At 42.1% G+C, this 12,629-nt stretch overlaps 1 protein-coding gene across 2 annotated transcripts in view; it reads left to right on the forward strand.

Annotated features, from left to right (window-relative positions):
• The first annotated feature begins 7,264 nt into the window (after positions 1-7,264).
• Positions 7,265-12,629, forward strand: part of LOC102374703 (lysine-specific demethylase 5B) — a 32,446-nt gene continuing 27,081 nt past the window's right edge. For both annotated transcript variants that reach the window (XM_025194936.1, XM_025194937.1), the window contains exon 1: positions 7,265-7,283. In XM_025194936.1, coding sequence (XP_025050721.1) covers positions 7,281-7,283 — 3 coding nt within the window. In that variant the 5' untranslated portion in view covers positions 7,265-7,280. The remainder of the gene's footprint in view (positions 7,284-12,629) is intronic.

A 12,629-nucleotide genomic window follows, 5' to 3' on the forward strand; every position in this document is an offset into this window, starting at 1 on the left:
GGGGGCGGGCGGCCCGGGGGGGACCAGCCACGACGGGGGAGACCTGGAGGAGGCAGCTGTTGGGTGTTGCCCTCCATGTTGGCATTGTGGCGAGCTGGGGTTGTACATGGCTCCCTTTGCCTGCTGCTGCTCCTTGCCCCCGTGCCCAGCCCCGAGGCTTGGCTTTAGTTGTGTGACAGGTAACTGTCCCCTCCACTTGCATCGCCATTGCTTCTCCAGCCCACAGTTTGGAGGGGGGCCTCTTCTCTCTCTCTCTCGCCCTCTCTCTCTCTCTCCCAGGCAGATATGGCCACCATTTTAGAAAGCTAGACATACTGGGGGAAAGTATGAAGTCCTCCTCATCACCTCGGGTGGCAAAAGGATTGGGTTGGGAACCCACAGTTTCCATCTCTCTCTTTCTTTCTTTATTATTTTGTTGGTGTTAGTTAAATAGTTCACCTTTCCCAAGTTTTAATTTGCACAGAAATGTAGTTTCGTTCTGTTTTAATGAAGGCACTGTTTACACACCGCTGTAAGGAGACCTGTTTGGGTCCCGAGGTTCTTGTTGGGACCAAGATCTTTTTAATAACACTCCTTGGGAAGGGTTGTTTTTGGGGGGGGAGGAGAGGGGAGGGTTTATTCCTACTTTCAAGGGTAAGGTGGTGCAAAGGAACTTAGGGTAGTTACTGTACAGCAGCCAAAATGCTGTCCTGCTAAATAAGAGTGCTTGAAAGATTTACGTTGGGTCCAGTAAGAAGTGAGGTTTACCAAATGCTTATGCATGCATTTTTGTTTAAAAGTGTAACTTCTGAAACCAAAGTGCATGAATCGGGCGCATTTTGGTTGGACTTGATCACATTTAAAATTCTTGTGTAACTAGAAACCCCCCCCTCAGTAACTTGCTGCTTGCCAACAGGATTGAAATAAAATAAAGTTACTTCATGGTATTGTCTGAGATCAGAAATACATTTATAATCGGGTTGAGCAGGGTCATCCTCCTATAGGTAATTCCATCTTCTGGAAGAGATGTAATATGCAGTTGAGTGAACATGTGTCCTCATTAACTTTACATTTACTAAAAAGGGGCTCGGTCTTGACCCTCTATAATAGCTTATATGAAAATCAATTCTTTCGCCAACTGACTTTCTCTCTCTTTTTTTTTTTTTTTTTCCAAATTATGAGCAGAATTCGCTTTCTACGTAGCTTTTTCGGTGTTTCAGTTTTTAAATCTAAATTTATCCTATTTGCAAGCTGGCATAGAAAAGAAACCTAATAATAAATGATGTTTTATAAGCTATGCTTCTTAATGGAGAAGTTGGAGATGCAGGGACCTTTAGATCTTCAAATAATTACTGTCAACATTTCTTTGTTCCTTTACCAAAGGAAGAACATGGTTTCAAATGCCTTGTCCTCCAACTCCCCCTCTCCCCCACAAAAAGCCAGCATCCAACCAATACTAGCTATATTACTATGATATGTGTTTCACTGGCTTTCTAATATGCCTATCTATGTAGAGCCAGACTGGATACAGTGGAAGCTGCTGGATACTGAACATGTTTGTGCTTGACTGGAAGATGAACACTCATGAAATCTGGCCCCTAGCTCTTGCTTATGCTAGATAATTGAACCAGTCATAGCACCAGTGTAAGCACAACTTCAGTTCCTCATTGGCCCTCCTGAAACCATAGCTCCGATGAGATCTTGAAATTGCGTTTTGGGAGCTTACATATTATGGGGGAAGAGGTCAAACTCCTGTAAAGTCCATGGAGCTGACACTTTCCTAGCCCTCCTTAAAAGCATGAATGTGCTAGTCTTACTCCTTACCGGAAAGGTGCTGAATTTTTGGAAAGTGGGCTCTTCCATGTTTACACCAGAACGTTCAGGTCATGCTTTCTACCTCGGGTCTGGGAGCATCAGTTTTATTTAAAATCAAGATGGATGTTGCACCATGTGATGCAACGAGGGCTAACATGAAAACCTTACCATGAAGGTGATACTATATGCCCAGTGTACCGTATTCTGGTTAGGATCCTGAAATCTCCAGCTAGGCGCATGGCTCTGAAGTCCCTACATGCACGCTCTTTGCAAGTTTTACTGCACTGGGTCATTCTGAGACAAGTAGGTAGCATTGACTTAAACTTCAAGTTGACTGTGACTTTACTATGCTATGTTTTTGGATTATTGTCAGCACATGGACTAGTATTTTTGCATTTGAACCACAACTACTGGATGGCGGAACCCAAGGTCTGGGATAACACACAATATCAGGGTCAGGGAGGAGACGCGCTCATGAACTAATTCTGGTATCGCATGCAATAACACAAAGATGACAGCTCGTTATGCTATAGAAAAAGTAGCTCTGGTAGCTGTCCACCAGTGAACAGTGAGCTGGTTTGAAGTAGAAAAAAATAATCTATGGTGGATTAAAGTTTGGAGGGCAGTGTGTGATGTATTGCAGGGGATGTGATCAAGGTGACCCAGCATACCAGAGATTGGTAATGGGTTTAAGCAGCTGAAGGGCCATTAGATCTCAAACTTGCCTTATGTTGTCATCCTTACACATGCATGTGTATAGCAACAAAAAGAGTTACTAACCAATCCCAATGCTAGAAACCTCCCCAAACTGGTTTTGTGAGAGTGGTTAAAGGGAAATACATTCCCAGTTCCATTGTTGATTTTTGTTCTTGTTTTAACTGCAGTTCTCTGGCTGTAATAACTAGGCCAAAGATGGCCTACGTTTTCCTGGTGCGTTTTGTATGAAGTTGGAAGGCAAAGGTGAAGTAACTTGTGAATGTTGGCATGTGGAGGTCGAAAGTGGTATGGCTACCTATGTGCTCAGCCAGGGAAGGGGTTTTAAATGAGCCAATAGTTGATAGACTGCTCGAATGAATGCTCTCTCCATGGACTTCCAAACCAAAGTGGAAAACTGAATACAAAAGAAAGGATTGAATGCATTGTATTTCTCTTGTGCTGTGTTGCAGCTTTGGGTTTTTCATGCATTGAAAACATACTTTATTTATCACGCTTTTTTGTGGTGAGCAAATTTGAGGAGCAACTTATTGTAAACTTTGGCATTGGCTTAGTGAGTTTGTATTTTGGGTGATTTTTAGATTGACTCTGACTGTGAATTGACTGTAAGAATGAAACAGTGACTGCTACGTAAGAAGGGCATCCTGATTGCATGGACTAGCCGGAGCCTTTGTTTTCAAGAGGTAGCAAAACTACTTGCCACTAGTAATAAAAAGTAACATGGACAAAAGCAGGGGCAGTATAGGACTTCTTTAAAAAGTGTATTGTATTTGGGACTGCATCTACCTTTGCAGTTTCTTGCAGAAAAATGGGGAGCCTAAAGAAAGTTGTAAGGAGCTGGTAGATAAAGTGCAGTGAAGCCAGGGTGTTGGACGGGTAATGCAAGGGCCAGTTTTCCATGGTCAGTTTTTGGGGCCTTAACATCTAATACTTCTGGCTGCAGCTATCCTCTTTTTCTCTAGGCTTGTACTCTTTGTCCTCTTTGAGTTGGTCCTGCCACTTCTAGAATGTGTGAACCTTTATGTTCTGCCTTTTGATAATGACCCTTAAACTTATTTCAAGAGGAAAAAAAATAAAGTATTTTCTAGTTCTCTTACTTGAAGAACTTTTCTCAGTTTTTTTCCTCTCCTTGGTCCTCACATTTTGTAAAGCAGTTAACTGTGCAATGTGCAATTAACTTGTGGATCTCAGTGTCAGAGGAGGTTGTAGAGGCAGACAGCACAGCCAGGGTCAAAGTGGACTAGACAAATTCATGGACAGTAGATCTATTAATAGCTATTAAACAGAACAGTAAGAAATGTTTCCTCTGGCATCTCTAAATCAATGATGGTGGATGTCAGGGAGGGTGATGAATAGGGGATAGTTCATTCTAGATGTACATGGTTCAGTGCTCTCCCTCTAAAGCAAAATCCACTCCTGCTGCTGTTGGAGATAGGTTGCAGGGCTTGGTTTGACCCAGTATGGTGCTATTTATGTACAGCCTGAGCACTGTATCTGGCCCATTGAGCCAGGGATCTGTTGTAGCTTTGACTGCAGGGGGGCAGTAGTGACTGTGGCTCCAGCTACTGCTTTGGTGGCAGTGGCACTGGCCAGTATAGAAACGGCTTTTGCTCAGAACTAAGTTCCATTAAAGTAGCTTCCAACAGCAAAAAAGTTGTCAACCTCTGTTGTAAAGCATTGTAGATGGTCCTTGTGCTAGAGCCAGCCCTAAAACAAGAAACAGCTAATAATCACTCCAGTACTGTATTCATCCCTTGGAATACAAAGTCAAGTTATTTATTCCATTAAAATTGAATTCAGACTTGGTTAACATCTTATGGAGGCTTATAACCATTTATTCTTTTGACTAGAGACTGTAGGGATGGTATACCAGAGATGTCTCATTACCTGGAAAGCTAGCATTAAAACTCGAGAATTTTACAGTTAAGTTTAGAGTTAAAGGAATACAGACACGTTAAAGTTTTGAAGTAGATAGCTGAGGCACATAAGGAACCTTAACTCTGGTCTGTGAAAGATAAGCATTTTGGCTGTTTATAGATGCGCTCTGGGAGTGGGGTGGGGGGGTGGTGCTTTAATTAGAGTGGCTCCGAGAACTGCTGTAATTAAAGCTCCCAAGAACATCTCTTGTATCACTGTCCCTGTGGTGAAAAATGGCGGTGGAGGCGCTTTAACTAAAGCTTGTCAAATGGGTTAAAGCGCCCCCGCTGCCATTTTTCAGTGTGGGGACGCTGATACACGAGACGCTGGAGTCTGCTGGAGTGGGGTAATTAGCATGCTCCAGCAGACTCGATTAATCGAGTCTGCTCTGATGTACTGTAATTACAGCGCATTGGAGCAGCTTCTCTTGCCAAGCATAGGAGCCGCTAAGGACTAGGAGATCCAGATTAGTTGCAACCAAGAGTTTTAAACATCTTGTAGGGGAAGGGGGCTGAATTGCCAATGTTTTTAGTAAGTCTTGGAGCACTGGGAAAGTTTCAGAAGACTTGTGGTGATATGCTGGTTAGGCAGACCTAACTTCTGAGACAAAAAAAAAAAATGGAATGGCTAATATGGAACTCAGTCAGAAGAAACTAGAAGGTGGTACCAAATTTCAGTCAACAATTATAGAAAAAGGTGGGTTTTTTTCCAAATTAATTTTACTGTATTTTATTAAATTACAAATTTGGTTGCTGAAAGTAATCGTGTTCCTCTTCCACGTATGCCAGCAGTGAGATCAGTTTTGGAATATTGCATTTATTTTAGGTATTCTAACTTTACAAAGAATATTGATTAACTGAAAAGGGAACAGAAAAGAGCTGCAAAAAATATTCCGGGGGGGTGGGCAAAAATGACCTATAGCGCCAAAAAACTTAATGTGCCTATTTTTAATAGTCAAAATAATTAACTATTGGAATATTACCAAAAATTGTGGTCGATCCTCCATGATTTGCAACTATGAAATTAAATTTTAGTAGTTTTCTAAAAAACTAAAAAAGTTCCTTGGCTCAAACAGAAATGAATTGAGGCAGGTTCTATGACTTATTTTACATGGGAAGTTGTAGTCACTTATACTTGTCCTTTCTAATCTGTGAAAAGTCAGTGTATTTATATTATTTAAACAAATACTGAGCAGTGACTGGCTTACCCAACTACTTTTGGAGGAATAGAATAATAGATACAAAGGACTGATTAGCCTAGTGGAGAAAAGTACAAGGAGCATCAGTGGTTGGAGCTGAGTCCAGACACTTGAATACACATTTTGGACAGTAAAATTAATTAATTAACCATTGAACCAAATTTCCAAGCTTTATAGGTCACATGCTATCTTCCTAAGAAATGAGGTAAATAAAATGAGGTACATAAAACTAAGATGTCAGATATTGGAAGTCCCTGTTTTAGCTGATCACAAGTTCATTAAAGGGATGGACAGATAACAAGGTAAAATCATACAGGTCAGGCTCAGTTATTTACCAATCTCTTCTGGCATTTAAATACCAGGGGAATGTAAAATGGGAGTAGAAAGTTTACTTTGCTGTTGTTTGCAGCACTGGTGAGAGAGCTGATTGAGCACTGTGCAGTTTGTAGTTCAGAGATGTTGAAAAATTATATATAGCATGTTCAAAGAGCCACTCCATTGCTGCCACAGGGGGTCACCACCACTCCTCACTGGTTCCCTTCCGGTTAAACTGGTAAGAACAGGAACTACACTTTCTCTCTCTTCAGGTTGCCTGTGCAACCCCAGCTGTTTTAGATCTTGACCTACTTCAACAGCCACCTTGGGGTTTTTCAGCTCTAGTGAATAACACATTTCTGATTGAACCTGCTGTAGGGACTTGTCCTCACAAATATGTTTCTTCTGAGGAGTTAATAAACCGAAAAGGCCCTCCAGGGAGTAACTCCTATCCAGAATCTCTCCTCCTCCTCTCACTCTGCACTAAAACTGAGGGCTGCCCAGCTGCAGATCTTTGCACAGCTCCCAGTGAGTGCTGACTTTTTTGTGCCTTTGCATAATTTTGCATTCGTAATGTGTGCGCGCCTACTAGGTTCACCATTTTGGAAGGGACGCATAATCCGATCCACTGTAACCCCAAACAGTAATCCCCAAACCCCCAAACAGTGAAAGCAGGTGCAAGAACATGCATACTAATAAGGTTATGCAGAGAAAGAATACACGGAGTTACCATTATAGAACATAACCGTAGTCTCATGTGTATAACATAATCAGGGTTGCATCTACATTTTTTTTTAAGCACTAATTTATTACAACAGTGGAGAGAGAGACTTTACTGTTCAGTAGATTAGAGATGTGCTAATTCCAACACCCCCACCCCATTAGTTAACTGGTTTTTGTGAAACTGTGACACTAAATTCTAAAAAAAAAAAAAAAAAAAAGTCATGAATGTTTATAGCTATCAGTGTTGGATGCAAATGTGAATGGCATTCAAGACTGAACAGTTCTTCTTTTCCTTGGCTTTTATCCCAAAACCCCAGAGTCGGCTCAAGCAGTTACAACATTAAAAAGAAAGAAGTTAAACAGAAATAAAGCGCACGGAGCAAATATAAAGGACAAAAGTCAGTTTTTAAAATGTAGCTATGCTAAGTAGGCAGCAGGCCATCTTCTTGAATTTTGCTGTTCGCATTTGGAGATGCTTGCCATCGCAGCAGATGGCCAGTAGAAGCTTTTCCCCACCACAGAGCAGCTCCTGCAGCCCCATGTGACTTAATATGGAGAAGAAAAAGGCAGCTGGAAAAACTCTGGAGAAAGAAGCAGGGCAGGGGATGCCCATTCCTAAATGGTGAGTGTGTGTGCATCTTGAGTCCTTCAGGGGTGAGGGGGCCCTCACTCTTGCCCTTGCTGCCAGCTATGCAAGGTCATTGACGTTTTTTCACTGTGGTCAGATAATAGGTGAATTGACCAGTCAATTAACATGATTTGACCAGTGGTTGTACAGGGCCCTCTTGGAGGTTAGAGAAAGCCAAAGCACACTGGTACGAAGCAAGCACCCCCTGCAGGACTCCATGACATCTCTTCAATGGCATCTTTTCCCCATGGCGGGAGCTCTGGAACAGGAATGTCTCACTTTTAATTTAGCTCTCTAACACACTTTAAGGAGATAGGGATTCTGTTTGGGATTGGGTTTCTGTTTCAGTTCACTTTCTCCAGTATCACTGCCACTTGTTCTTGCAATATCCCAATTTATGGAAGGCTTGCTGTACACATGACTAGGGCTGATGGGGTAGGTGAAAAGAAAATTCACTTTTACATTGCAATAAATTTGCATTATATATGCTGGCATGGTGAATTCATTTGAAATGCCCTTAGGGGTTTTCCCTGCTGTTTACATATCTTTGCAGTGGGCTAGACTTCTATTCTTAGGAGCCTCTTTTCTGACATTTTTAGTCCTGCTTGTACCATATCTTGTGAAGAGGGATGGCTATCCCGTGACGACCTGGAACTTGGTGAGGTCTATATCAAATGTCTAAACTTCTAGAAATTCTGTTTGATATAGAAAATGTCCTTCATCCTAATATGAGGTTTGAAGTATTCTCCTTTTTAACTCTTTTTGAGTGCTAATGTTTGTACATGCTTATTTCAAAGTCCCTTTCAGACCTTGGCCTTGCAAGGTGTTAATTGATCTGAGAATGCTAATAGGTAGGGAGCCAAATACAATAGGTCAACCCTAGAAGTCTTTACATTATCTTTGAAGCGGCCATGTGCCTTAAGCAATTTTGGCCCAATTATGGAGATAAGGTAAGGAGAGCAAAAGTTTAGTCAATTTTAGCTCTCTCTCAAACCTGCCATCAGAATTGATGCACATTTTAGCAGTTCTTCTGTCTTGATTTACTCAGACCTCGTCAGCCTTTTTTTTGGCCCCTTATTGGTCTTTACATTCCTGCAAGAGGTAATAAGGAGATCTCATTCAGGAGAGAGTTGTTATTTACTCCCAACAGTTGAAATGCAATGCTTCTGCACATTCACACTTCCTGCCCACCTTCTTGTCATCTTATTTCTATTGGTTTTAAAATAAAAAAACCCTCTGTTTATAGAAATAAGTATTCAGTGTGCAAACAAGTTCTGAATTAATTACTAATATTTCAGATTCCAATTTTTGAGGCTAGACAGTAAACGAATGCCAGATAGTGTAGATTAAATGTTACGTTCACTGAAAGGTCTTTTGTGGCAGTTCTACAGTCTGTCTGCATCTTCCACTGAAGTAAAGTAGATGTACGACTGTGAAGGAACTATTGGAGCAAGTCTTTTAATGTCAGATGCAGTACACCAGTCACTTTTGCTCAGCATATTCCCAAGGTTTAGAGTGACTGAAACCCTTCTTACCCCTGTAAGCAGTCAGTTGCTATAACACAGAGGGGTCACTAGGAAATGTTGTGCCCTGTGTGAAATCCTGCTGGAGGGAAGGAGAAGAGCATGGTCTTGCCTGCCCCTGCTGCTGCTGTGGTAAAGTCTATCCATCCCTAGTTGCTGCTGCTGCTGTTGCTGGTAAAACACCCAGATGGCGGCAATGGCTGTGTCAGCTGCTGCAGTGCAGACTCCCCAAGGGTCTGCCACTTGGCCCTCTGAGTGGGTGAGTTGGACTGGTGCCCTACTTCTGTGATATGATGGTTTTAAAATACGATAACTTCCTTTTTAACCCTTTAAATATTCAGCCTTAGTGGTAAAGACTAGAAGGCTACATCTCGGCTTATTTGGCTGCCTGCATTCGTCCCGTTGTGCATCTTTAAGTCTGTACTTATGAGACGCTGAATGTTCTCAGCAGTCTTTCCAATGGGAGTATGCTTATCAACCTTTGAATGTGAAACATATGACCAAAGTGTATGTTATCATTGTACCATAACTGGTTTGACTCATTAAACTGTGAATTTAGTATGAGTCATGTGTAGACTTACTTTTTTTTAAAGGCAGCTGAGAAAACAAACTATCCTATGCTTTCCCATTCTAAGGCTGTCTTCAGAGTTTGAACCTGTCCTTCTAGATCTCCAACACAAACCTCTACCACTTGCCTTATGGGAGTATTTGTTAGCCTGTGTCAGTTCTCTCCAGGAGCTTATTAGCATGTTCTTTGTCAGTGACTTACAGTCTGTTTGTTGGGCTTTTCTGGAATATTTGAAACCTGGACTCTTGGGGTTTGGACAGACATAACAGACTGGTTCACAACTATCTCAGTTCAGAGGTGTCCACACATGCTGCCAATAGTTTTTTTTTTTTTACTATTTTAGACACCTTTTAGGCATTGCTGTGCTCTCAAACCACCATTGGGTGGTTGGGAATACCCAGGCAGTATGGTTCCCAGTGGCAAGTGCCCCAGTTTTCCCTGGGCGGGTGGGGGGAGGAAGACCCTGATTGGCTGGACACCAAGGAAGAGGAAGAAAATGACATAAATTTTCTGATCTGCCTTCTTACTAACACTGAGATCAGTAAAGAGCAACTGAATTCATTAAAGACCAGTCCTGCACTTTACCAAAATTTGTGCGGTGATACTTAGGCTGGTGGTGTCCAGGTGGGTGGGAGAGGGGTGCTGCTTAGACTCCTGTTTCGGGACTCTCAGGAACTGTGTTCTTTGGGGCTTTCGAAGCTTTTGTTGTGACTTTTTTAAAGAGCACTTTGCCCTCAAAATACTCGCCAGTTTACATCAATTCCTGGCAGCTGACCAGGTTCAGTACATCCCAGGCTGATTTGAAGGTGACCAAGTGGCCAGTTGATTGGGGGGCTACTTAGACCCCTGCTTCTCCCTTCCAGGCGGGCCTGGGTGGTCTGGGGAGGGAGGGAGAGGGCTGCCCAAATCTCTGGCTCAGGCTACTCCATAAGAAGACTTTCCCTAGGGGTGGCCAGGTTAGGGGAGCAGGGAAGGGAGAGGGGGAGGGTAACAATTCCAGGTGCCCTGCTGCTGGGTTCCCATAGAGCTAGATATTCTGGGGGCTCCCCAAAGTCTCCACCACTTCTAAACAGTATTTTCAATCAAGCTGCTTATACATTTCATTCCATTTGTTGCAACTGACCAGACTTTGGGGCATCCCAAGCTGATTAGGGGTCAGGAGGGGGAGGTGGCGAGTTTGATAGAGGGGCTACCCCTGCTTCTGGTTTCCTAGGGAGCTGAGTGATCTTGTGGCACCGTCCAAGGCCGCCATGTTTGTTGCCAGGAATGGAATAAAATTGACCAGTGGCTTGGTGGAAAGCACTCTTTTTAAAAGTTGCAGTGACATTGGGCAGTCCCCGTCACTTGTTTCCCAGGGATCCAGAAACAGGAGTACCTCTTTTTGCCCATCTGCCCCATACCCACCAGCCTGAATCAGCCTGGGAAAGCATGCACTGGGTCAAGTGCAGGCAATACAGATTGGGGCAGTAGAGTTCTGGCTGCAAACCTTGGGGTTGGGACAGCAGGGTAGAGAAGCAGTGCAGTGGGGGATGCCTGGAGGACTGACTAGACGCTAGTCATTGAATGCTTGGTATTTGCACATAACACTGAACTAGTTCAATAACACCTGATTATCCAGGTATACTTTTGAAATATTCCAAGATGTTTAAACTGTTCTAAACTGGCATGTATGTCTGGCTTGCAGTTTAAACAGCATTTAAAATGGTTTAAATATTGTATCTGTCCACACCCTTAGGCTCCATGCTCCTGCTGTGTAATCTTTTTATTTTCTAATGTAGGAGAAAAACCATTGTAAGTAGGGTTTGTGGTTATCATACTTTACTGTGGTGATTAAATTATAAGGCTAGGTTAGTTATAGCAAGATGGGCTAATTTGAAACGTGCACGTTTAATAAAGTCATAAGAATTTGGGATTAGAGAGGACCTCCTACTTCTTTGAGTCTAGTCCACAGTCCCTTCTAGAAATACAACCCTGCATTTGAAGAACAAAGAATGTAGGTCATACTGCCAAGAAAGGCATCCTGGGAAGCTGGTTTATGGTAGATAACTACCTTAATGATTATGAGCTCCCAGCATGATGATGTGTGAGGAAAAATACTAACAAGATCCTTGTGTGTACATACAAGGGAATGTCGAACAGGAGCAGAAGTGATACCTCTCTTCCCTGTGACATTGAGCAGAGAAGACTGGTGACATCCTGACTCGGTTTAAAAAGTATGTTGAAAAATTGGAGAGGATTCAGATGAAAGTGAAACATAACTTGTGGTGTGTGAGGCATGTCGTGCATAGAGAGGCTAAATGAGCTCTATTTATTAAGTTTATTGAGAGGTGGCTATTGTGGCTTAGAAGTACATACACAAGAAGATGTTTTAGTTGGCTTAATGTGGCAGACAAGTAAGTTTTGGAAGACAAAACTGGAAGATTGAAAGTGGAGGAAAGATGGCTACCTTCACTGTTGAAAATTGTTAACATTTAGAAGGGAGAGAGGTAGCTACCATGTTAGTCTGAAGCAAGGCAGAAGGCAGGGCAGATTTGCAACTTACAGACCTAAATTTTGTGTGTAAAACAGATGCATAAACTTCCCATGCGTTTCTGATTTAGTTTGTCTATAAGGTTGAAATCCAGCCTGCCTCTTGCCTGACCTTTAGAACATCCTGCCAAGGAAAACAATCTTCAGTTTGGAGTGCTATGTTTGGATATCTGTTTTGAAGGTCTAGCTTTGCAAAAAATTTTGGATGCAAGATTTACTGGTTGAAATCATGAAGCCAGTGATCTCTTCTGGCCTCATAATTATGAATCTAGAACTACACCAAAATTAGTAATGTAAACTTCAACTGTTTAGGAGAACTACTTGCAATACTAGCTTACATGTACAGAGGCCATCCTCTAAGAAAACAATCAGTAAATAATGTTTGTTTTTCAGTTCACAAGAATAAATGTCATTGACTTTTCTTTTGAAATTTCTAGGAGAAGCCTCATTTTGAGAGGCCAGTTTTGCTCATAACTACCTTTTGTATCTATATTTTGTTTGTTTTGACACTAATGACACCAATATTTACCACCTTGACAAAGGTACTTAAGCAGGATTAGTGTAGGTTTTGGAAGAAAGCATACTTAAACTTGAGACCCTCACAAACATTTTGGATGGAAATATTCATACTTATGAAGCTTTTTATCACTTGGTGAAACTTACTGAATTTGGAGGGTAATGGGTTGCGGTGCAGACAGGCAAAACACTTGACCTATTCCA

Source organism: Alligator sinensis, unplaced genomic scaffold (genome assembly GCF_000455745.1).
Source record: "Alligator sinensis unplaced genomic scaffold, ASM45574v1 scaffold1638_1, whole genome shotgun sequence".
Classification (NCBI taxonomy): domain Eukaryota; kingdom Metazoa; phylum Chordata; order Crocodylia; family Alligatoridae; genus Alligator; species Alligator sinensis.